At 39.4% G+C, this 26077-nt stretch overlaps 2 protein-coding genes across 3 annotated transcripts in view; one reads left to right on the plus strand and one right to left on the minus strand.

Annotated features, from left to right (window-relative positions):
• Positions 1 to 2160, minus strand: part of DTL (denticleless E3 ubiquitin protein ligase homolog) — a 24861-nt gene extending 22701 nt beyond the window's left edge. Inside the window, exons 1-5 of the mRNA XM_080586294.1 lie at positions 1857 to 2160; positions 1609 to 1734; positions 710 to 808; positions 307 to 368; positions 95 to 215 (exon numbers count right to left, since the gene is read on the minus strand). Of these exons, the coding sequence (XP_080442420.1) occupies positions 95 to 215; positions 307 to 368; positions 710 to 808; positions 1609 to 1734; positions 1857 to 2145 (697 nt within the window). The 5' untranslated portion in view covers positions 2146 to 2160. The remainder of the gene's footprint in view (positions 1 to 94; positions 216 to 306; positions 369 to 709; positions 809 to 1608; positions 1735 to 1856) is intronic.
• On the plus strand, positions 2127 to 25630 carry INTS7 (integrator complex subunit 7). 2 transcript variants are annotated; one of them, XM_080586292.1, is made up of 20 exons: positions 2127 to 2256; positions 2333 to 2462; positions 2919 to 3065; positions 3642 to 3779; positions 4283 to 4329; positions 4832 to 5031; positions 6579 to 6701; positions 9130 to 9247; positions 9959 to 10093; positions 10629 to 10726; positions 11399 to 11638; positions 12244 to 12381; positions 13280 to 13486; positions 17081 to 17275; positions 17984 to 18087; positions 18482 to 18550; positions 19672 to 19804; positions 21101 to 21199; positions 22049 to 22234; positions 23134 to 25630. In XM_080586292.1, the coding sequence occupies exons 1-20, from the start codon at positions 2163 to 2165 to the stop codon at positions 23419 to 23421; spliced, it is 2889 nt and encodes a 962-aa protein (XP_080442418.1). In that variant the 5' UTR covers positions 2127 to 2162; the 3' UTR covers positions 23422 to 25630. The 2 variants fall into 2 exon arrangements, with proteins under 2 accessions (XP_080442418.1, XP_080442419.1); XM_080586293.1 differs by having other exon boundaries at positions 2148 to 2203; positions 2884 to 3065.
• Positions 25631 to 26077: the final 447 nt, after the last annotated feature.

Consider the following 26077-nt stretch of genomic DNA (forward strand, 5'->3'; position numbering starts at 1 on the left):
TGTCATGTTCCAAAATCCCCTTTTAGCCCCATAAGTATAGATGCGCTAGGGGGATAGAAGAAGGAAAAAGACAACGGGGAATATCAACATTTACCTTTCTCAAATCTAGAGAAAGCAACTGACTTGAGGCTACACTGGTGACCTTTGCATATGCCAAGAAGCTCCCCAGCTCTCACATCCCACACCTTGGCTGTCTGGTCTCCTGAAGCAGTGACCTTCAGAGGAAAGAATAAAAAGCTTTAGTCATTTTCTGCATGCAGTTGCCAAAGCATTAAGAATAAAGGTAGATGGGAAAAGACTTCTTACAATCCTGTATTCTCCTGGTACCCAGGCAAGGTCAAATACAGCATTTGAGTGAGCCTGCCATTCTAACAAGAGAACAAAAGCCAGGATTAGTTCAGTGCGTTGCAGCATGATGATATTTTGCAGATGGATAAAGAACATCAGACATTTAAATCAGAAATCTCATTATTTGTCAGCAGCTTGCCCTAGGCAAGGAAAACAACACAGAACAATTCACCTATTAGTGCTTTTTCTAAGAGCACACTCACACGGCTGCTTTGTAAACAGGATTCAGCAATGTATATGAAAGGATACAAGTAATGCCCACAATTGTGTTTTTAATCAACTTTCAAAAAGCTTGCTTGGATTCCAGTAAGTCACATACTTGTCACATCAAATGAAGATCACATTCTGTTACAGAACTTACCCTTAAAGATCACTTTGCTGGTAGTTTGAGCTTCGGTATCATACAGTCTAACAAATCCTTCTTCATTTGCAACTGCCAGTATATGCTCAAAATTTGGCGCTGAAAAGAAATTGAAGTTTATTTGTCTATTATTTGGCTGACTCAGAATTACTCCCCTTCCTTCGTGATGGGAGTACAAGCACCTTAAACAAGGTGCACACCTAAGGGACAGCTCTAAGGATAAATAGTATTCACATAAAAATTTAAAAGTTAAAAATGCAGGAATATTGCCACGTATTTCTTTCTGGATGTTCTATTCAAGAACTGTAAGTGGGAAATCAAGTGGCAAGGAGCAACTTCTATAGTAATGCATCTTTCACCAGTTATGATAGCTCCTTTCCTCCATCTTTATGGCCTGCCCTCCACAACATCCAGTACTTTCCTTGGATGTGGGCTGGAAAAGCAGGAAGCTGCCTTAGAGAAAGGCATGAGAACTAGAGTAGTACACATGGGAGATCTAAAGATCTTTGTCCTAAAGATCTAGGAGCTTCCACACATGCCAGGGGCATACATCCATCTGTTTGATTTGTACTTACTATTCTCCATCCTGTTACATCTTTTATATATTTTGAACAAAGCCATATTTGCAAATATTGCATCAAGAGGATGTACCTTGAAACAGACAAAGCTGAAACGCAAAAGCCATTGGAATAAATGCTCTTCAGTCATTTCTGTAAGGAAATGTTTCCACTAGCACACCTAGGAGCACTGTGATGCAGTATATATAGGATGTAGGAGCAAACACAGTTACACCCTCACAGAAACACGAAACTCCAACGCCAAGCCTTGAAGCATTAAAGATAAGCACGGCACGCAGCAGATCCCACACCCGAGAACGGCCTCCCAGGAGGCAGCTGTACCTGCAGAGAAGCGGCAGCCGAAAGGAGGGACCGGCATGCCCGTTTCCCCGTAGGACAGGTGGTCATCTTCCCGGCGGCACCGGTAGCTGTCGAGGAGATGCTGGAGGGGGAGCGCCGAGGGCTGACCTACAAACGAGACGGACGGACCCGTGACCACACGGGGCACGGCGAACGCGGACCGGGGGAGCCCGGAGGCCGCACGACGCCGGGTCGGGGGGTTCCCGGTGCGGGGGTCCGGCGGTACTCACGGGGCGGCACGGAGGGGGTGGCGGCGGCGCGGCGGAGCAGCGCCCGGCACAGCATGGCCAGCAGCGCCCAGGCGCGCACGCCCTCCCGCCAAGCGGCACCGACTCCCGCCACCAAGCGCCGCGCCAAAACCTCCTCCGCCCCCCTCATTGGGCAGCGGCCGCGCGGGCGGGAACGCCCCTCCGCGTTGCGATTGGGCGGCGCCGGCGGGAGGCGAGCCCCGCGCGGGCCACGCCCACCCGCCGCCCATTCACCCCGGGGTAGGTGCCGGGGCGGGGGGCGGGTGCGCATGCGCGGTGCCGGCGGCGATGGCGGGTGGCGGCGGGAAGTCGTTCCTGGCCGAGGCGGGGTACGGCGAGCAGGAGCTGGACGCCAACTCCGCCCTCATGGAGCTCGACAAGGGTGGGTGAGGGAGGCAGGCGGTGCCTGGGGGGTGGGCGCAGGGCTGCCCGTGCCGTAACCTCGGCTCTCGCGCTAGGCCTGCGGTCCGGGAAGCTCGGCGAGCAGTGCGAAGCCGTGGTGCGCTTCCCGCGGCTGTTCCAGAAGTACCCCTTCCCCATCCTCATCAACTCCGCCTTCCTCAAGCTGGCCGACGTCTTCAGGGTCGGGTAAGCGGCGCCGGGTCGGGGCAGGAAGCCGCTTGGTGCTGCCGAGCTGCGGGGCCGGCGGGCAGGAGGGGTGGGCGCACGGCCGGCAGCAGCAGTGACACCTTCTGGCCTCACCCCTGCCGGGCTGCGCCGGGAGAGCCGCGTCCCAAAGCGTGCGGGGCTCCGGCGTCTGCTTCCGCTCCGCTGCTGGCAACGGGTTGACTTACCCGGAAGAGAATTGGGCCTAATGTAACACTAACAATGCTGGAAAACAACGTCCTGTTAATACCCCGTTCTCTAAATCAGCCCACTTAAACGTGCCGTTTCTAAAGCATACGCTTTACCTTTTTTTATTAACCCTCAGAAGTAATAACTTTGTATCAGTCGCTTTCATAATAACTCCTTACTTTGTACTTAAGGTGTTTGAATTTGCATTGTAAAGCAGCCTGATAAAGATAAGCACGTGTCTTCTGATAGAAACAACTTCCTGAGGCTCTGTGTGCTGAAAGTTACTCAGCAGAGTGAGAAGCACCTAGAGAAGATCCTCAACGTGGATGAGTTTGTGAAGAGAGTTTTTTCAGTAATTCATAGCAATGATCCAGTGGCTCGGGCTATTACACTTCGGTATGTATGCATAAATGAACGTGACGTACTTCAACACTCTAGCTGATTATTAGCATACTGATCCGCAATAAGAAAATCTGCAGCTACCATGAATGAAGCGTAGGAGTTTTCTTCTACACTTATCATACAGGTGAAAGCAGAGCTGATGCTGGACACGGTTGAGAACATGGTTGGCCCTCTTGGCTGCCAAGGCATGCTGCTGGCTCATGTTCAACTTGCTGTCAATCAAAACTCCTAGATTCTTTTCATAAAAGCGTCTTAAAAAATGCTTAGTGTTTCTAGTACCAAAGCATGCTCTTAGTTTTATAAGAATTCTTGAAGCTTATCGCTTTTTTCCTTTCAAGCTAAAGGTACCAAAATATAATTGATGTTTTTATTGAATGACAAACATAAGACTCAGGCCAACACTTTTACATTGCCTACCATTAGTGTTTGTTTGTTTCTGTAATCAGCATGAAAGGAACACACATAAAAAATGAAACTTCAGAGCAGTCCTTTCTTGTTTCTATTTGGTTTCATCTTGCGTTTCTTCATAGTCATTGTGCTTCCTGATCTCACTGTGATCTGTTTGTGTAGGATGTTGGGCAGCATGGCATCTATTATTCCTGAAAGGAAGAACGCACATCACAGTATTCGTCAGAGTTTGGATTCCCATGATAATGTGGAAGTTGAAGCTGCTATATTTGCTGCTGCCAACTTTTCTGCACAATCAAAGTAAGATGTAATTTTTTTCTCCATTTTTCATATTACAAAGAATGGGAACTCCATTGACACTGTCACTCACAAAATGTAGTATTTTCTCCTCTGGTGACAGCCAAGTCATTTATAATAATTATGTGTAATAACAGTATCGTAGGAAAGTCTGAATCGAGTTTAATAGGAATCTTTTTTTTCTAAAATACTAATGAAAAGCTCGTAAATATGGGAATGCAAGGCAATAGAGCAACTTTAATCAAGGATTATTTTACAGAAATTATAGTTGGCAACTATGGGTAATGTTGCTTGTCACTTCGATACATATTTAAAAGCTTCCATTTTATCATTTGATCATTCCCGTGTGTAGGAGTTCCAAAACCCCTTAAGACTGGGCAAGCACTCTTGTAAAAGGTTTTGTTATTAAAATCCAAGGTTTGGTACTTCTGTTGATTTTTATTATTAATAACAATAGTAATCTATTTATTCTTATTTCACCCAGTACTTTGTCTTTTTCTCTACAGGGATTTTGCTGCAGGAATATGTAACAAAATCAGTGAGATGATTCAAGGTACATACAAATATTGAATGATAAAAAGAAAAGCTCTAATTACTCTGAGAATTCTTTATTATCCATATATAAATATCAGAATACTGTTGTCCTTATTCTCAAATAATTCCAGTTTTGAAATTAAAATAGCTAAGAAATAATCCAATATCTGGCTCTTAAAATCCAAGTTATCATAACGCCCCTTTAGTAAAGAATAAAAGCTCATCTGTAGTCTGGTGAATGAGATTCTATAACACTATTGCAGGTTGCTTCAGATAAGTTAATATGTGTATTACCTGCAATGAGGCAAGGAGCCACCTTTCCAAAGAACTCTTAAAGTGTGCGGTACTGTTATAGTTATGCTGGTAGCCAGTGGACGAGTTATTTGAAACTAATGCAGGTGTCTGCACGATCCACGTTAAGTGGTGATAGTAATTAATGCAAGAGTGTTGTGTGGCTTGGTACTGCCAAAAGACAGTGCAACGGACTAATCGCCTGGCAATGTCTCTGTTCGCTCTTATAGGTTTAGCCACCCCTGTGGACTTGAAATTGAAGTTGATCCCTATTCTACAGCACATGCATCATGACGCTAGCCTGGCCTCCAGCTCCCGACAGCTGCTTCAGCAGCTGGTAACATCATATCCTTCTACCAAGATGGTCATTGTTACTCTTCACACATTTACTCTACTTGCTGCTTCTTCTTTGGTTGACATTCCTAAGCAGGTAATTCTTCCTGAATTCATTCCTTCAAATTAAAGTACAAAGCACATTTGAAACCAAACCAAACCAAAAAAACTCAGATGCTAGATGATGTTGAAAATATATTAAAGGATATGCTGATTGCCACTACATGCTGTAGAGAAAGAGTACTCTAAAACCGATGTCACTTTGATATTTCCAGATAACCCCTTCAAATTGGGAACCCTTCTTTATAGCTTATAAACTATCTTTCTTGGAAATCAAGTGAATTAAGAAAGCAAACAGGTCTTTTTTGTTGTTGTTTTTGTTTTGTTTTGTTTTTAATCTGAAAACCTCCATCTTTCGTGTAGAACCCATGCTTCACTTCTTACTGCTGTATGTTCTCTTGGGTAGAGGGTATGCCTTTCACCTTCCCTGCATGCAAGGAAATGAATAATTCAACTGCATAGAGTGCATTCAAAAATGTGTTTCTTGATGGACTCTGAAGAATTTGAGTCTGTTGTTATAATTTATGTCTATAAACCAAGTTGTGGGAAAGCAATGATGGAAAAATACAATGCTTCTATGTTCTGTTAATGTGCTTTGTGGATATGATTTATATAGCAAGTCTGAACACAGCGACATTTGAGATCCATCTAACTAATCCTTGTAAAGTAGTCATAAAAAAATTATTGGCCTTCCTTTAATGCCATACAGCTATGGAATGCTGGTGTCTGTTACTGTTAGACTAGTAGCATTGATCTGTCTGAAACTTCTTCGAATCACTGATGTCTGTATTTCAGAGATAGTGCTGAATCTAAGCCAACTGAAACAACACTAGAACACTTGATGTGCTTTTTTTTGTGGCAGGAAGATGGTGTTTTAGGCTGTGTTTCCACAACACAGCAGACTATGCTGCGTATGTAAGTTGAGTAGCCAGAATGGAGTTGGAGAGCAAAACCACGGTTGACATGTTCATGCAGTCTCCCATTTGCTGGTTGTTCTATCTCCAAATCTCCAAAAAATTAATGCAACAAAGGAGACTTTGTTAAGTGTCATTTCAATTAATTTGAGATAAATACTTCATGTGCTGGTGGGTGTTTTTTTTTTATTTTATTTTATTTTTTAATCTGTTTGGGGTTTTTTGGTAGCTGCTAATACATACTCTACATCTACTAATACATCTACTGCTCTATTTTAACTGCAGATTATGTAGGCACCTGAATTAGTGTCAAATGCCTGGAATACTTGATAATAGCATAATCGTGACAATGTGAAGTGTTTACTGAGGTTCTTGGAAATGTTTTATTAGTATTTCTGTAAGAGGTGAAACAGCTCTCAGGGCTTCTTGGGTACGCAGGGCAGTGAAAAACACGGTGCATGAGCAGAGAGGGAGAGAAGAATAGCAGGAATTGGCTGGAATCTTGCCAGGGAATCACAGACTGAGTAGAGGCTTTGCCATGTAGCAAGCAAACAGACAGGTAGGGCATAGTAGTTTTAGATGAATATTCCCAAAGTTCCTTCTTGAGTACTTCTGAAAAGGCTTCCTTCTAGTAGCATCTCTTTCTCTTAATTAATTTACTTTGTTATAGGTCCAGCTTCTGTTGCAGTACTTGAAGAATGACCCCAGGAAGGCTGTGAAGAGGCTTGCAATCCAAGATCTAAAGTTGTTGGCCAACAAGACACCGCATACATGGACTAGAGAAAATATTCAGGTTTATGCATTTTTAAGCTAAAGTGTATTTTTAAGCTAAAGTTTATTATGAAACTTTGCAATTAGTTATAGAACTCTTTCCAAAAGAATAATTTTGGAAGTGAAGGAAGAACGTGCCTCTTCATATCCTTAATATAGACAAAATCTGCCAGAGTAGCCAAATATTAATGAATAACTGAAGTGTTACAACTGAGGAAAGGCATTTGTCATGTTGTAGGCCTTTTTGACGTAAGGAAGTAACTTTTGCACCTGACAAACTCATTTAAGATAGTAGACATGGGAGATGAATGTTTTTGTTAATGCTATGATACTGAACGTGTATTAATGCCCTCATGTAACACAGAACGTCTGTGGGATGTCTCAAAGCATGTCATCCAGCAAGGTATACTTGAACAGATGAAAGTAACTTTGATTTTATCACTAAGAATCAATGGGTCATTTTCAGTAATGTCTTTGTGACTCTTCTTGTATGAATGAGTTCCTAAAAGGTGTTTATAGCGTATCTGCATTATCCGGGGAAACCATTGTTACATTGGAAATAAGATTGCGTCTGTCTTTCAATTGCAGCTGTACATTTACATTTCTTTCCCCCCTTGCCTTTCCCTTTTTCTGGTAGAAATGACTGTAGAAAATAACTTCAAGTTAGATTAGATTCTAATTGGAAAAGTAAATATTTCAAAAGCTTAATGGCAGAGGCTTATAGCTCTGCTTATCTGATTTTAGTACTCTTGGAAAGCTACTTTTGCTATATGTTGTTGGAGTATAAGGCAATTGGGGAGAAAAAATATGTAGTTTTTCCTATGTTAATAGTCACATGAGAAATAACACATGCTTTTCTTCGTCTCCAGTACAAAGAGATGATGATTTAGTGTGTCGAGGTTTTTATTTTAGTGAAATGCTTCATTCTCCATAATGTTTTAATATCAGAAATTTATTTCTCTTAGGAATTTTAAGGAATTGCGTAACGGTATATGAATTCTTTGTGGTCAAAATGCTGCTCTATACCATTATATCCTGGTGGTAGTTGTCTTAGTACAAGTGAGAGACATGGTAATGTGGCTTTCATCGTTATATGATGTCTTAAAATAAGTATTTTTGCTAGTTGAAATGCACGGGAGAAAGTTCTGCTGTCATTGGAAGTAGACCAGTGACTAGGTTAGAACCAAATGAGTTGTCTGAAGGATGTTACTGCTTGCTGAGCCACATACAGTGGTCATGAGAGATCTTTCTGAATTCTGAAGTTTAACATTCTGAGGTGGGGAACTCTTTCCCATATATTTAAACAACTTGATAAATGTTTATACAGCAGGGACTGGGACAGACCCTCTTTTTCTCATGGCAAAACCTCTTTCCGGAACCATTTCAGCAGTGTTAACTTTTTAGCATTTTGGGTCTGGGTAGGTCAGAGAGGAGGCTTTGTCTTCGGACTGTGGAGGCTTTACTGACTTTCAGACTTAGGTTTTAGAAGCTGATGCCTTTGATGCCTAAAGCAGATCGTTGGGGTATATATGTCAAGATATTTTCTAGATGTGTCTGTCCTCTAATGCTTATCAGGTGGGCTAAGGGAAATTCTGCTTTGATTCTTTGACATTTTTTCCATCAGTTTTGCCTGTTTTGGTCATAGGCCCTTCTCATGGTGTTTTTCAAGGTTTTGACTTCAGACCAGAATGTATTTTTGTTTATATATAAACACATACCTGTTTAATAACGCTACTGTGTAAGAGCAGCATTTGGTCCAAGAGTGCTGTTGCTGAGCACTTCAGATGTGTTAACTAAAGAGAACTTACCAATGAAGACACAAGCTCTTGTGTTTAATGAGATAGAAATGAAAAAGGGGAGTTCCTACAGTGCTGCATGTCCGTGTATCCTGGCTGTTTACATTGTAATTAGATTGGAAAGGGACAACTCCTAAACCATGATTTTCTGAAAGTTACTGAAGGTGCATTTCTTCCTACTGACTGCAAAGGTAACTGACTGCAGCCTGCAGTCTGTCCTGCTAATTCCTCTAGATTTCCTCATAGGTACTATTTCAAATATCCTCTGTCCCTTAGTCCTGCAGATTGTTTTAAGGCAAAATGCCCAATATAGCTCTAATAGACTGGAGAATTGTCTTTAAAAGCTTTTGCAATGTTTGATCTATGAGAAATGGTAATACGTTTGTCACTGTTTTTTAGTCAATAAAGTGGTTTGTAAGTGGTGTTTCCTAGCATATGAGACCCACTGTCAATTTTTAGCAAGCCATGTCCTCAATCTACTAAAACCAGTGCTTCAGGACATGAGTTCTACCTTCTGAATTCAGTATAAGTATTTTCAATGGGAAAAATTCTGATTCATAGAACTTCTCGCAGGCAAGTGCAACTAAATATTTAATACATATAGCTCATGGGACTTCCTTCCCTTTGTATCTTCTCCTTTCTCTTAATCTGTAGGCGTTGTGTGAATCTGCTCTTCACACCCCTTATGATAGTTTGAAACTGGGCATGCTATCCGTCCTCTCCACGTTATCGGGGACCATTGCCATTAAACAGTACTTCAGTAGTGCTACAGGTAAGAAAAACAGATCAGATGATTACTTTTAGCATTTTTGGTGGATTGGCTACCTACTGATAAACAGGTCAATCACTAACCATTTTGTGGCATATTCTTAAAGTCTATTTGTTGTCCAGGACGCTGATTATCAGGCTGTTTTCACTGTATGAAAACTTAAATGGGATAGTATATACCAATAGACCCAGTCACAATCTAAGCTTCTGTTCTGGATTTTGTGGCTAATAAACTTTGTTTACCGTTGGGTTTTAAACTTCTCTATATACACTAAGGAAACAGCATGCATCTTAACTGGTCAACCTGTATTCTGCTTAAGGTGCTTTGAAACCATGGATTTGCATGGTTTATTAGTATGAATAAACTGAACAATGAAGCATGGAGGCTTTATGGTGTGAGAAAGAGTAGACATTTCAAAATGATTCAGGATGTCTCGTTCTTAAAATGATGATAGTTCCTGAAACATCAGCCTTTAGACCTGGATACTCTCTTGTGTATGTTTAACTTGCATTCATGAAAGGCTTTTGTGTTTTTATATATTGGAATACATGTTAAAATGATAGGATGAAAACATGTGAAGTAAAATAAATGATTAAACAAACAAAAAAAGTACCCTAAGTCAATGTAGGTTTTGTGCATAAATGTACTTGAAAGATTTGTGGCACAACTAAGGAATGTGCTCTTTTATGTCCTGTCTGTCTTATCTTTATTTAGGAACAGCAGCTACAACTGCAAGATCATTTGATTTAGTAAAACTAGCACAGGAGTGCTGTTACCATAATAACCGTGGCATTGCAGCTCATGGCGTGAGAATTCTAACTAATATATCAGCCTCTTGTCAGGAAAAAGGTAAACGAAAGCAAGGATGATGAGTCAGGCTTACGCACTTAACACATGTTAACTGGTCTTGTATGTAAGGCTGTCTGATCCTTTACCCTGCTTAGGAAGAATGGGGACTGTAATCTAGTAGAAAAAGTTTTGTAGGATTTTATGAATGGTTGGTAAGATTCCATCTTCTGTTAACTTATAGAAAATTACCAGGTGCAGCAGAACTCCTGTTAAATAAAAGCTTGTCTTACCTATGCTGTAAATTACTGAATTTCTTGTTAGCCTTTGAAAACTCTTAGAACAAAGTCTGTTGCAAAAGAATAACATGATATTTAGAAGTCATAGTCTAGAATTTTTATGTTGACCCTACGTATGTCACAGTTGATGTGACTGCTGAATAGTTACCTGAGAGATTGAATTGTTTGAAATCAAAATAAAGTAAGGCAGAATTATTAGGAAAATACTCATTATCATCACTGCAACACCAGTGCAAGTATTATACTGATTATGATCAGAAATTGTAACAGGGAACTGACTGACTGTTTGTTTTTCTTAGATCTTCTGCCTTTGGAGCAAGATGCAGTTTTTGGCTTAGAGTCTCTTCTTGTTCTTTGTAGTCAAGATGGCAGTCCAGGAGCTCAAGCAACCTTAAAGGTGACCCTACTGTTGTCTTTTCATTAGCACAGCTGTAAGTTACAATAATAGTTTGTATAGCAAAAGGGCTAATGTGCACCATATCCTTTTTGGTGGAAGCATAGCATATTGGGAAAAAAAAATTCTGTGTTTTGCCAGTAGTTGGAGTTCAGAGTGGTACTACACAACTGTAACATGACCTCTCTCAGCTCTAGAGTAAGTTGATTGTCATAAGGCTAAAAAGATGCGTCCCTCTAATGAACAGCTGTTCATAAGGAAACGTAAACTTCAATATGGGATCGAGGTGTCTCTGGAGGATGGAGAAATTTTTGGAGAGAACCTGGTTTTTGGAGATGGGGATGCAATGTGTACATGATTACAACACTCCTATGATCTATTATTTTTATTATTTTACTTCATAAGCTGCTACCAGGAATTTTGTCTAGTTATTTACCTGTAAAGGCTGTTATGAGAAAAAAAGTTTATTGCTTCTTGAATTTGTGGTATGTTTGTGCTGTGAGCTTAGGGCTGGAGACTTGGGCTCTTAGGATATCTTTTCTGTGTGGTATGTGATTCTGAAAATACTATCTCTTCCGCATTTCTGTAATCACACTTTCAGTTAAGTATCTGATTTTGGTTTATTTTCAAGTAGACATTGTATTCATTGTACGTGTTGATGTGTGTGAATTGCAGATCACCTTAACTTGCATGGTGAAGTTGGTCAAGAGCCGTCCTCACCTGAGCCAGTCGGTGGTTGAGTCTCTGTTGACCCAGCTGCACAGTGCCCAGGATGCTGCTAGGATCCTCATGTGCCACTGTTTGGCAGCTATTGCCATGCAGCTGCCCGTCCTAGCAGATGGGATGCTAGGAGACCTGATGGACCTCTACAAAGTAATCGGACGATCTGCCACAGATAAAAAACAGGAACTCTTGGTAAGACCTCCTGCTGGTGAATAGCCCTTGATGGATAAAGCCTACTACAGATGGAATTTTATTTTTGTTTAGTTTTTGTTTTTGTTTTAAAGGTGGCCTAAGCCGTTGGTTATGCCCAAGTTGATGTGCCAGCCTATAGCCTTATTTTCAGTTTTCTTTTAAACTTTGACTATGTAGTTCAACTCTATGAGGTGTGATTTCGATGTTGAATGCTGGCATATGTGTTCCATTAGATTTGCCAGCAGATGGCAGTGCTTAGACAAAGCTAGCTATAGAAAGTATTGGGATAGTCTGTGAAATAATACTTACAGAAAAAACAAGATGGCAGATCTCAATTTGCATGTGGTAATCTGATACGTGTCATTTACAACAAATATTTTAGTTACCCCAAATATTAAGAATGACATATGACAGAGAAGACTTCTTCAGTTAAAATATGCGTTAAGTCTCCTGTGTAGTTTTGAGTCCAAAATCAAGCAAACCATTTCTGTTAGTTTAAGAAATGGGGCTGGGTTGTTTTTGTTTTCTTTGATTTTTTTTCTCCTTGTTTTTTGTTTTGTTCCTGAAATCCACTGTTCTTCCTTCATCCTTCTACTCTTCACTAGGTTTCTCTTGCCACAGTGATATTTGTTTCCAGTCAGAAAGCCTTATCTTCAGAAATAAAAACTGTTATCAAACAGCAGCTTGAGAACGTCTCCAATGGATGGACAGCCTATAGGATAGCCAGGCAGGCTTCCAGAATGGTAAGTGAAAACATCTGGAGAAAAATGTTCTGGTGTGGTTGGAGGGATACTAGTGATTTCTTTGACCTGGAAAAAGAAAAGAAAATGATAGGAGTCAAATGATAGGAAGAAACCAGTGTTGGGGGGAAGAATATATAGCGTTCCCTCTTAATTCACTAAAATGCTGATTCAGATATGTACCATTCAGGGCAGTCATCCCATCAGGATGGTTTTCCTAGCCATTTGTCTTTTGGAAGTATTTGAGAAGGATAAAGGTAACAACCTCAAAAATGTCCTTGTTTTGAGCACATGGACTCTGCATTGCCTGGCTGTAGTGATACAGGCCATCCTGGTGTGTGCTTCTCTTCAGTGTGAAGAAAGGAAGGAAAAGATACTGTTTTTCTGTTCCCTTCCATCAAGTCATAGCTGGGGTTAGAATTGCATAGAAACCCTAGTACAAGATGCTGACATAATTTTAAATAGATAAAGTACATAATGCAGAAGAGAGGACTGAGCATAGTGCTGTTTTGGTAAATCAGTCAGGGTTCCTGGTTTTAGCTCTAAGCTGACCTGATAGTTCCAAACCCAGTGTTACTGTGGGGATGAAAGAGATGTTTTCAGGTTTTTGTTGGTTTGTGTTTAAAAAAAAAAAAAGCTCGACAAGATAAGAAACAAATCTAGAAATTTACTGGTCTGTATAAATAAGTACTGTAGTTCATACAGGCTGATCTTTCCATAAAACAAGGCTTTGTGGTTTTATTTATTGTTAGCATTGTCGTGATCAAATGATTGAAGGAAGTTTCACTATATTTATTTTTGAAGTATGACTAATTCTGGTGATGTTGCTCTTCTTATTTGTATTTGTTACTTAGAAACCCATGGCCTTCTTTCTTACCCCTTCTAAACCTTGTCATTACAGGGTAACCATGACATGGCCAGAGAGCTGTATCAAAGCCTGCTGACTCAGGTGGCCTCAGAACACTTCTACTTCTGGCTGAACAGTTTGAAGGAATTTTCCCATGCAGAGCAGTGTCTGACAGGTTTGCAAGAGGACAACTATAGCTCAGCGCTTTCTTGCATTGCTGAAGCTTTAAAGTCATATCACAAAGGAATAGCATCACTGACGGTTAGCACAGAGCTTTTACTTTATTGATAGTGGTTTTGTATAATGTAGGTCTGTTTAGTTCCTGTTCTTAAACCTGTGAAAAGTTTTTGCAGATGTCTGACATCTGCCAGCCTCTTTTTGAGAGGACTGCAAGGAAAAGCCAGTTTTAACCCACTGTATCTTCAGAGACAAGGTTCTGTAGCTAAGCTGACTAGCTAGTATCTCTCTTTTCTGCCTTCCCACCCCCTCACTTCCTGTCTTGATCAAATCATGCGATATGACAATTTTATTTTTTTTCTTGAAGGTACAGTACTCGAAATTTTTCACTCCTTGTATTGGCTGAATAAATGCTGTTGTAATGATTTAGCCTGGGAATTTGTCTGAATTGGCTCCTAGCTTGTTGAGATGCAGAGAGGATTAAATTGTCCTCCTTCCTCCTCCTGAGTTCACATTGCCTTGTATTTGACAATATGATCCTATAGAATCCCAACGATAAAGCAACACCAATTCAGTAAGAGGAGGGAGGACAATTCAATCTCACATCCACAGAATTCATGTGGCACCTGCTTTAAGCACATATTTTCTGCTTCTCTAAAGTAGGGAAAATAGCAAGAAGTATGTGCATGTGTATGGTGTCTATGTAAACAAAAAGCAATAATGAATATGAACCTCCAGTTCATGTTGTCGTCTTTAACAAAAGATGGTCCAGCTTCCTACAGTACTTCTTCATATTTTGGTTTTCATGAAGAAGTTTTTACATATGGATTTCAGTATATCTTCTAAATAAAATGGCTTACTTCTTTTGCAATTACCAGAACTGTCAGTGTCATGACAGCTCAGATATCAGTATTTATTAAAGCTCAGATACTAATATTTATTAATAAACTGCCCCTATATAACCTGGAAGGACATAAATTTTGTGCCTTTGTCCTGTGAGAGAAAGCTCCATTGTTCCTGAAGTATCTGTCTTTAATTTGTTGGCTGGGTGAATAAGGCTTTTAATTCATGCTTCAATATTTCTCTAACATCTAGAAGACATGGGGAGACCCATCTAATTAGATGTTTATATTTAATACAGGCAGGAAAATATTGTTGCTGAAACAGGTCAGTCTGTGGCTCAGTAATTTAATCTCTTTCCCTAGAGTTTTCTTTTTTTTTACTGTTGAAGAATTACTGTCCTCATCTCATCTCCTCTGCTGACTTGATTTCCTGTGTTGCCATGCATATTGCACCCAGAAAAGCACTTCCTTCTGAATTGTTGTGGTCCGCAGGAATAAGTGCAGGTTTCAGAGGGTTAGAGAAAAGGAAGCTGTCTTTTTGTTGTTGTGATTTTTTGTTTGTTTGCTGGTTGGCCGTTGCTGACTCGTTGCACCGCTACAAATTTCTCACCACACTTGAGTCTCTCAGCTGTGAAAGGAGCTGCTCGCTGCTTGCATCTACATAACTCAGTGTTTCAAAGGGGAGCAAAGTGTCGCAAAGAGCACATGGTAGTCTAACTGCAGAAGATTTTAGCTGTCTCTCTTTCCTCTGGCTCCAGCTTTACTGTCGCTTCTCTTTCAGTGTAGAGCATCACTCAGCACTGTTGGCACTGCAGACCATTAGTGCAAGTGATGAAGCCTGTGTAGTTGTCCACCTTGTAGCTGGAAAACACTGTACCAGGTAATCTGTTGCAGATGTTCAGTCAGCCCAGTTTAGCAATGATGAAATATGCAGGCAGTGTCTGATCTCATCGGAAGATTTCTCAACTCCTTCTTGATATACGTGCACCCCTCCTTCTTGCATTGCTGTATGCAGAATGTTTTTTCATGCAAGTTTCTCCCCTTGAGGGAAAAAGTCCAATTACTTTATGGACAAGAGGTGTATGGGACCGGGAGTTGTCATCAAGTCTGTCAGCCACAGTCCCCTCTGTCTCACAGTGTGCTTCCTTGTATAGTTAGCAAGGGTTTTGAAGTAAGACTTACTCCTTTTGACACAGAACACTCATCTCTTTGGAAACTTTTCTTGTTTTTCACTGCTGGTAATCCAGAGAAGATACCGAACTTGAACAAAGCATTTGTATATTTAAGTAGCACTAACTCCAAATACGTTGATAAGTGGCATCATTTGAAGAACTTAACTGAGCCAAAGAACTTTTTCTGTCATTTTCACAAAAAGAACTGTAACTCATTTATTGGCCATGGCTATATGGGGAGCAGATAATATAAATTGTAGTATTAATGAAACAAGCTTGTATTTCCACTTAAAAATCAAGTCCGATTTGTGCTACTAAAAATGTCTGGATTTTCTGATCTAAAGTACTGAGACCTCACTCTATAAAAACATGAACTCTCTGTAGAGTAATTACAGTACAGTGAGGTCTTTTCCTCAGAGGATTTTCTGAAACAACCCTTGCAGAATAAACTGAAGAACTTCCATTCAAAAGTGGAGGCAGGGGGATGGTTATGCCCTTGGAGAAGGGGAAGTAAAGTGCTAAGGGGGGCGGAATAGCTTGAGTGGAGAACAGCTTGAGTCTTGTTTAAGACATTTTCTTTGGTTGAAATCTAACCCAGTAGTTCAAGGTGATTGCAGTTGGCTGATGTTTCCTCACTTTAGTCAATCGTAGGCCAGTTCTCAGATGACATGGGATGTTTGGTGAAAAACTTGTTTGTTTTCCTGTCAGAAAAAAAAATGGTTCTTGGTAAGGTATTGTAGAAGGGTTGTAACTTCTCGCTTCTAGAAGTGGCCTCTGCTGTTGTGAAATGAGAAGCACTGGGTAAGACGTGCAAAAGTTTAATACTTATCCATTCTCTGTGTAAAATAATGTCCTGGTGCTTTGTTTTGCAGGCAGGTTTCCTCTCAGCTAGAGAAAAAAGGGTGGTCCTCTCAAATCCATCAGTATAGAAAAATAAGTAATGGATTTTTGGCCTGACTAGTATCAAATCTTTTGAGTGCTGCAATTTGCCCCCTCCTAGATTTCTTAAGCTGTCACGGATGCTTCTCCGAGTCAGATAAGCTCTTAAGGAACAGAATTTCATAGTGCCATAATTTCTAAAAAATAGCATCTTTCCTCCTGGGGTTCTGTTGTTTACTCTTCTTGGTTGTCACTGAACTGTCCCTGTCTTCATCAAATGCAAGTGCCTTTGTTCCTGTCCGTTTCACAATTCCAAGAAAATCAAAGTTGATTACTCCTTTTTGGTGCAGGTATCTTTAGCCAGTTCTTTATCTTGTGGCTCATGCAGAGAATCACTTTTTCAGTCATCTGCGAATTGGTAGGCAAACACAGAGTGTTCTCCCTTATGGCAGGGACTACCTGGACTAGTCATTTGAAGTCTAAAGGCTTGGCCTTTGGAAAAAGGGGAAATAGGTGCCCTAATAGTATTGTAGCAGCTCAAGTCACACTTGACACAAGGATGATACACTTGAAATACGGCTTGATAATTATCTAAACTTCTGTGGCCTTAATATTCAGAATGATTTACATCGAGCAAATCCGTTAACTGTGGTTTTGAAAAACAGCTTTTGGAATTGACCTGGAGAGTTCTGTTGCCTGATGAGACAGTTCAGTGACATTGCAAAGTTATTTTACCATGTTTGTTTTTGACCCAGATTGCCAACATTCCTATTACTGTGTTTCAGGCTGCTAGTACACCACTTAATCCTCTGAGCTTTCAGTGTGGATTTGTGAAACTCAGGATTGACCTTCTGCAAGCTTTTTCTCAACTTATTTGTACCTGCAACAGCCTAAAAACAAGTCCACCACCAGCTATTGCCACAACAATTGCTATGACATCAGGAAATGATCTCCAACGGTGTGGACGCATCTCTAACCAGGCATGTGTTCTTGTTCCACTCTTCAGTGTAGTTACTTTTATAACCGGTATGAATTTTATTTCTCAGCAGAGATATCAGATGAAAGAATTGAAAAGCATCAGTGAAGAGTCTGACTGAACAGTGGGCCTTGGTTTTCCCCTATAACTGTAGGGAAGCAGAGCATGTTTTTTTCACACAATCATGCACACAGTTTCCAAGAATATGCAAGCAGTAACCCAGGCAATACACTCAAAATTGCAGCAAGACCTTTCCACCTTGCTTTGAAACACGTCAGGTACTGTGATTATATTAGTTAAAAGTAAAAATACACATTTAAGGCTCGCACTGTAATTCTTCCTGGTGAGTGTTGGCAAGCAGCTTGGTACCATACAGAATACGTGTGTTTCTAAATGCACGTAGCCTGCAAGAAGGAGTCAGTTGGTAGTCTTTGAAAGACAGAACAGTTTGGTTTATCAGTGGGGGAGAGTGGAGGTTGTTCGTGGCTTTTGTTTTTAACCCAAAAAAGGATATGTTTGTGTTTTGTTACGGGAAAAATACACATATAAAGCATGGATAATACTCTGTCACTTTAATGATCATTATCTGTGTGAAGAAACAAAAGCTTTCCATATCTGTCTGAATGTTGTCTTATTCCTTCAGTTGTGTATGCTAGTATAGTGGTTTTCTGGATATATGATTTTTTTTTTGACTGGTAACTTGTCTCTGTAGATGAAACTATCAATGGAGGAGTTCCGAAACCTGGCTGCACGGTATGGTGATCTCTATCAATCATCTTTTGATGCGGACTCAGCGACCCTAAGGAATGTAGAACTGTATCCTTTTAAAAGCTCAGAATTAGTCCTCTCGTCTTCTCATGCAGACAGCATGAAGCTTAACAGTCCTTTCTTCTATGAAAGCTGGCACAAAGCCATTTTGAAGCAGTTTACCTAAAAATCAGGTACCTTTGTTTTTTTAATCCATTTGGAAATGGATACTGCTGTGCTATTGTTTGGAATTAGTTTCTGAAAAAGTTATGACTCAAAACTTGCAACTTCCAAGTATAAAACTTGGAATTTCGGTAGTGCTTGCTCTGTTTCCTAAAGGAACAGTGATAGGATTACTTCATGAAAACCAGAGAAGTAAGGAAAAGCGCCAGTAAGTAGTACTGCATTTCTTGTTTTAGGATCCAAGTTTGTAAGTCTCTTAACTCCTTATTGTTAATATCAGACAACAGCAGAGCTGCCTGTTGATTTCGCATGCGATTGAAGCTCTGATTTTGGATCCAGAATCTGCAAAGTAGGTTTGATAGTTAACTTCCTACTCTTTTGCTTTTTATTTCTAAATCCTTGGGGCTTTAAGTCTAGGAATTCAAGGAATGTTCAGAAAGTTTCCCAGTGGACCCTTGTGATTTTACTCAGGGTAGGCTTGAGGACACCTGTTGTTACTGTGCTGTAGCTGGCAGTGTAGAGACTGTGTTTCAGATTCTGCGTTTTTAAAATTACTTATTTTGCTCGAGAGCTATATCGCACTCATCTTAGATATAGACTTCCATTAAAATAAACAGCTTTTAATCTCTGGCCATGTATTTTAATATGTGCCATTCTGTGTTAACTCTCAGAATTGCAAGTGCAAAAAGTAGGTATATGTTAGTCCTTCATGTCTGAAGGAAACATGTTAGACATGTTAGATTAGCTTAAGCTTTCTAATGTAAATCCAGTACTTTTAACTTTTTTTTTAACTGTGGACTAGTATGCACTAGCAAAATTATGTTGAAGCAACTGTGAATTGAATCACTCTTTTGAACTCTGAGTCAGAGATTGAAGGGAAGATAATGTAGATAAATATCTTTATAAATGCGTGATTCTTCTAAGTAGAAATAAAATTGGACACCCCAGATGACTGTCCTACTTATTATGAACTAAGCATTGTTCAGAAGATACATTAATCATACTCCTTACAAGTATGAAGCTGTGGACTTCAAAAAGTTAGGTGTTTAGGAGGCGGAATTCTATTCAGAACATGAGATTAAGTTTCCAGATTTATTCTTAACTCTGACTGGCATTCTCCCTTTTCTTTGACTTGTGAGGCTTTTTAAAACATTGTAAACACTGCAGGTTTAAATAAAAGCTAGGGGAAATAAGTGTGCTGAGTCTTTTTAGACCTGTAACTGCTTCATGTGAGAAAGGATGGAGACACAACATGGTGGATAAGATATAGTTAAGAAAGAGTTTAAATGTAAAGTGCAAGTCTTAGAGTGAAAAAATAATAAATCTGTCTGCCAAACTGTTTACTCTGTTTATTTCTTAATGGACTTTAAGTTGTAACAGAAATGGTCTGATTGAGAATGTTTGGGATTGAGTGCCCTAGATTAGGATGAGGAAAATATACTAGGTACAACAAAATACTTTATTTTCTAGTTTCCAGGAATACACTTCAAACGGAACAGCACATGTTGAGAGTGAATATGAAAGAAGAATGATGTCAGTATTTAATCGTGTACTAGAAGAAGTGGAATCCCTCAACAGGAAGTATGCTCCTGTGTCTTACTTGGCAAGTAATTGTTTAAACGTATTTTCTGTAGGTGAAGGTTCCAAAAACCCATCAGCTCCATATATATATATATATATATACACACATATATATGTATGTATATATCTCCATGGTGGTCAAGAAACCGAAGAGCACACTTTAGTTAGTTAACATAAGCTGTTAGTGGCACTCACAGCCTGGTCCCTAAGGATATACTCTAATACTTGAAAAAAAAGTTTGCTGAAATACCTGTAACCTTATTGGCCTGATTAAAAACAATGCTTTTAAAATTCTGATGCTAAGAATATGGCAGATGTTGATAAATGTCACAATACCTAAAAGTAACATCAAGTCTCTGACAGGTCTCTAATGACACCCACATTCAAATAGTGAAGCATGGTGTGTTTACTCATGATGTTGTCACGAAGGAGTTCTTCCCCCACCACACACAGTGCTGGAGGGTCCAGCACTAGCCCGGCTTCAGTTTCTGAGCTGTTGGCAGTTAATACTACGTTGCTGGAGTATAGTGTTTCTCTTATCAGTGCAGGTCATCAGAGAACACAATGTAAAGCTTGCTGAATGCAAACAGTGAGCTGATAACATACTCCTTTACAGTGCTAATATAGTGTTGTCTCTTACTGTTACTGAACATCATAAAGCTGAAGTGCGTGTTGATGGAAACAAGGTTGTTCCTTTGTTATGGCTGGCTTCTATTTGCCTTTTTTCTAAATTCAACAGTCCTTACCAATTCCAAATTGCATATAAAAAAAATGAGTTGTGTAAAGTGTAGCTGAGGTAAACCCTGTAAACTTAGTTGTCACTGTCTCTGTGCCAGCTAAGCTCAGTGGTTTCAGTAGCACTTGACTCTTCTGAACAAGAAGGATGGTACAATGCAGTAGGGGAAGGAAGAGTGGATAAAAGGCTTAAAACTTATATTATTGCACCATATTAAGTTGTGGGAGATGCCAGTCTTGTTTGCTTGGGGGGGGATTACTATTTATTTTAGAGAGTTTGGGTGTCAGAGTTTTGTGTATGAGTGTTTTAAGCTGCTGACTCTAACGCTAGGACTGAAATAATTTGCATTTTTCTTTTTCTTGGCCTCCTTGTGCTACCCCGAGCAGAAAACCTTCATAAAGGAGAGAACATAAGCAGAGGCTGAATGTAGTCACTGTCATTGTGGTGGCTGTTATCATATGATTATGTCAATGTATTTCTGACTTTTAGTGGAAATTACTGCAGTTTCATTACTGTGAGTGCATGTCTTTTCCATATTTATGAAATATTTCATCTTATTTGTTTTGTTTCTGTTTCTTACAGCATACAGCTTGTCTGTGCAGTGCTGTCATTGCCTTGTTGAAGGTACCTCTTTCTTTTCAAAGGTACTTCTTTCAAAAACTACAGTCTACAAGCATTAAGGTAAGTACTGCTAAAATGCGGCCTAAAATTTCTCTTTATAGAGTCTTTACTTCATAAAAAAAGCCTTACTGAAGGCACAAGGCTTCAATATCTTTAGTGAAGGTACTTAACAGGCAAACCCAGGTGTGTACTGTAGTTAGGAATAACTTAATATGTATGTCATAACTTGAATAATACGTATGTAATCGTTAAGAACCACTAGGCTGTGACTTAATCAACCAAACAGGATTGAGTTCTTTAATTGCAGGATCTTAAAATAAAATCTGACTATAATTTTTCTTGATTCTGCATCTGCAGAGCTAAATATGTTCTATGGAAAGGCAGCCTTTATAAGCTTGTATTGTTTCTCCTTTTCCTTCAAAAAGCAACATTTACTATCTTGAAATAAAATTGTTATATTTATCGGTTGACTGAATAAGAATGGCTATATGACACCTTCAGGAGTGGGGGGTTGAGTGGATTTTGTATTTTTAACTCAAATGGTCCTTTTTCTGGGAAAAGTGAGAGCCTTAAGATACATATATATTATCTATTCGTACAGCTTTTTACTTCTATGCTTAGCTTCATATACTTAGAGCTTACTTGTGGATGTTTTCTAGAAGACTTTTACTCATTTTGAAGGTGTTTAGTTAAAGAAAGAGGTGCAAAGACCATGCCTGATATTGCTGATGATGCTTACTAATTTTTATAGTAATCACTGATACAAATTCTATGTTTACATCTGCTGGTTTCTCTACCAAATCCCTCCTTGAACTTTTACTCTAAGATGATGTTCCATTTCATCCTGGAATTGTCTTTGTTTCCCAAGAGGCATAGGATTACATATTTGTCTGTCGTCTTGTGTTTCAGCTTGCTCTATCCCCATCTCCAAGGAATCCAGCAGAACCTATTGCAGTACAGAACAATCAGCAATTGGCCTTAAAGGTGGAAGGAGTGGTTCAGCATGGGTCTAAGCCAGGCCTTTTCCGTAAAATCCAGTCAGTCTGTCTAAATGTATCTTCCGTGCTGCAGAGCAAATCTGGACAAGACTATAAGGTATGGGTAGAATATGGCCAGGAGGAATCTTAAGCTTTCGTGCTCTATTTCCCTTCTCTTTGTTTGCCTCTGGTTGAAATTAACGGGTTCTTCTCTAATCCTCTCACTCTTGACAGTTGACACTCAAGCACCAGTGGGAGCTGATCATAGTGCTTGGAAGGGATCTGGGATTTCTATGCTTGCTGCAGCTTTTTAGTAACAACTTTTCTTCCAAACTGAAGAGACTTTGTTTGGAACCAGTCATTAGAAATTTGCTTGAGATGAGGGAAATTCAGTCTAGCTATGTATCAAGGGAAACTCTGGAGGGAAAAAAGTCAGGAACAAATTCTTCTCTGCTGTGTAGCCTCTAGAACTTCTTAGTCCTCATATTAAGGGTTTTTTTGAGCATGGAAATCAGAAGGACAGGCTGTCCAAATAAAATAGCACCTGAGAAGATGCCTGTTAAAATCAAGTGAACAGTTTTATCAAAGATTGCATGCCTGAAGTTCAGGTTATGCTAACATAGTATTTAGTGAAAGGTCTGTTTTGGTCGATCTGGGGATTTTGGGGCTTAAGGGAGGTAGTTGCTTCTAAAATAGGACTAGGAAGTGTGTAGTGTTTGTCTGATGTGCATTACTCTGTGAAAACCAGAACCCTGGGGGGTGGGGGAGACTTGGTGTTAGCTGCATCGTTGTCAATAGATGTTAAAAAAAAATGTTGATAGATATTAGATAAAAGAAAATTACATTTGTCAATGAAAAGCATGTCAAAACTGACTCAAGCATGCATGTGCATTGGTCTTGGAAAACTGAGGACAGAGTTGGTTGTTTTTTTTTCCCTCCTGTCCTTCAAACAGAGAACATAAAACTTATTTTAAGAGGTTATATAAAATGGCATTTTAACCTTTCATGTGTTCTCAGATTCCTATTGACAATATGAGCAATGAAATGGAGCAGAGGGTGGAACCACACAACGACTACTTCAGCACTCAGTTTCTGTTAAACTTCGTGATACTTGGCACCCATAACATCACAGTAGAGTCCTCTGTAATAGATTCAAATGGTATTGTTTGGAAAACGGGGCCTAAAACAACTATTTTTGTTAAGTCTCTTGAGGATCCATACTCCCAGCAAGTTCGTCTTCAGCAACAGCAAGGACAACCATCATCACAGCAGCAACAACAAAGAACAGCATACTCACGGTTTTAATTTTTAATTCTTAAAAGTGTCTCTTTTGTGGTCAGTGGTATGACAGTTTTTCTTTGATGCCTTTTTGGAAAGGTGTATACTTTTTCTAGAAGGTTAAATCTCAGATGTCAATTTGTTGCTTTTTAGGTTGATTATCCACAATAAATTTGAACTTGATTCAGCAGAGGAATCAATTCAAATTTGTAGTTGTGCTTAATATTAGACCTTCTCTGTGATCTCTTCACTCCTGTTTACAAACCTGCTGCAGTAGGCTCCATGAACTTTGATAGCAGGGGACACCATAAGAGCTGTTTCACTAGTACTTTCTGTACTTAATGGTTTCATTTTTATTTTTTTTAAGCACGTGATTTCTAATGTTAGGACATCAGTAAAAACTTTGGCTAGTTAATACAGAATTGAGTGTCATACCAACGTTTTTTTTTTTTTTTTTTTAAATGTGAAAGAATTGGCAGGAATATCCAGAGGTTTTTCTTTTGACATTTTAATAGCAACTCTCAGTATTCGGCTGTTGTATTTGTATTACCACAATTCATCAGCACTATTTGATGCATGCATATGAAAGAAAGTTGCAGCTTACTTCTCATACCTGGTTGTTACAAAGGAAGAAGACTAATGTCAGGGGAGTCTTATAAGAAGCAGGATTTTACAGGTGGGAGCAATAACTGTTTCTCAGATGACATAGCAAAGATTACTGTGATGTTTTTACCTTCATGTATATGTATTTCAGAAAGAATTTGGTTTTGGGACGTTTTGGTTTTTTGTTTGTTCTTTAAGAGGAAATTAACTTGCAAGTTCGTTTTTTCTTTTAACTGCTTTGTTTTTAAAAAAGGAATTTATTATGTCTAAGCTTTGTAGTCTTGTGTACTCTTTGAGTGATTTAATAATCCTAATCGTTAGTTTTACAGGATAACGTGGAAAAAAAAAAGGGGGGGGGGCAATACTAGAAATTGATTCAGAATCATTTTGGAAATATGTTGACTCGTACATAGTTTTCATGCTTCCTTTGAAACTTAAAGGGTTGAACTCTGCCTGTGTCTGGACTCCCAGACCGCATAACAAGGATCACATAACAAGTCACTCACCTGGTCCTAATAAATTAGCTTTGCTTCTCACTGCAAGAAACTCTCCCACTTGAATGGGGAGGAGGAAGGATGGCACTTCTTACAGACGTCACAACTTATAAATGGTTTAATCCTTGTCATTGGAGTAGAAATTTCCATTGTTTTGTAAGTGAATTCCTGTTATTTCTTCAAGTTGATTTCACTGTAAAAGCTGACTAGAGCTTGCAGATTCTTCTTGCTTGATATGCAGAGAGTGCAGTTATTAATTATTACAAGCCTAGGTTTCTTTAGCTTAGCTGGATGAAGAATCATTTTCACTGTGTCTTCCCTTAACAGTTGCTTAAGAAGTCAACTTTCTTCCTCTTGGCTTGAGACTAACAGGGGAAAAAAAAGTTGGAAGTGCTCTTGGAAGATTTCATAATACCTTAGTCAGATCCTAAACAGAAAAGACGATGGGATGCAAGAATAGAATAGGAAGATTACAGAATTGTTGAAAAAATCAAGTGTCCTTCTTAAATTTGATTTTTATTTTGTGCAGGAGGCAAACTACCGCTGTCTACAGAAAGTGGTGTTTTCTGTCCCCACTTCAGTGGTTATGTAGTTAGTTCTGTGTGTGTCCATACATATATAATATGTGCGTACATGCATACGCATGCCTATAACTACAAATAGCTTATAAGGTCCAGAAAGAGATGATTCACCCTTTGCACATGCAGCCTGTCATATTGGAGACCTGAACTATTTGTGGCTGGTTGTTTTTTCATTAAAGTCCCAGGTCATTTTCTTAGCCACAAAACCCTTCATATTGTAATACAGAAGAGAGGAAAAATAAAGCAAAAAGCTCCAGCCTAAAAGGTTAAGCAATTTTTCATACTGCATAGAGAATGTTTCTTGCTCAGTTATTGACTGATATGTTGCTGGAAACCTGTGATGGCAGCATTCTAAACCAGCTTAGAAACAAAATGAAATTCCCACATTTGGAAGCAGACTTTTCTCATAAGTCATACACTATTCACAGTGCATAGCTGAGCTTATGAGAAAGCTAGTAGAATAAACTTGGGCCAGGTCGAGGCTTTCCCTGGTTGAGCCTTAACTGTCTGCAAGCCAGTAAGATTAACCATGCTACAATGCAAAAAAAAATAAATAAATGTTCCTTCTCCAGACAAAATTGTTTGCCTGATTTGAGAGGCGTTCAGAACTCCAGGGACTCGTGTCAACTTTGGAGCCAATAAATAATACCTGAAATCTGAATGCTAGGTATGGGAGCTTGGGGGGTAATGTCTTCTGGAAAGTGCCAAGTACTGTTTATTAGAAATTAACTTCTATAAGATGGCTTTCTGGAAAAGTATGTGAATTTCCGACAAATTACGAAGGATAAATCTGCTTCTGGCTCCTTTGCAGGTTAGATGTGCATGCTGATCAGGCAGGACCCTGAACCTGTTATTAAACTGCCATTTAAGCAAGTACAGTGTTTTAGGTTATGTCAGTTTTATACTGAGGTTGATTTTGGCTGTGTTTTTGTTTTTAAATATGTATTTTTATTCCTAACGCAGGGTGTAATACGCTTGGCAAACAGCAACCAAATTTTTTCATAG

Source organism: Anser brachyrhynchus (genome assembly GCF_964034855.1).
Source record: "Anser brachyrhynchus genome assembly, chromosome: 3".
NCBI lineage: Eukaryota > Metazoa > Chordata > Aves > Anseriformes > Anatidae > Anser > Anser brachyrhynchus.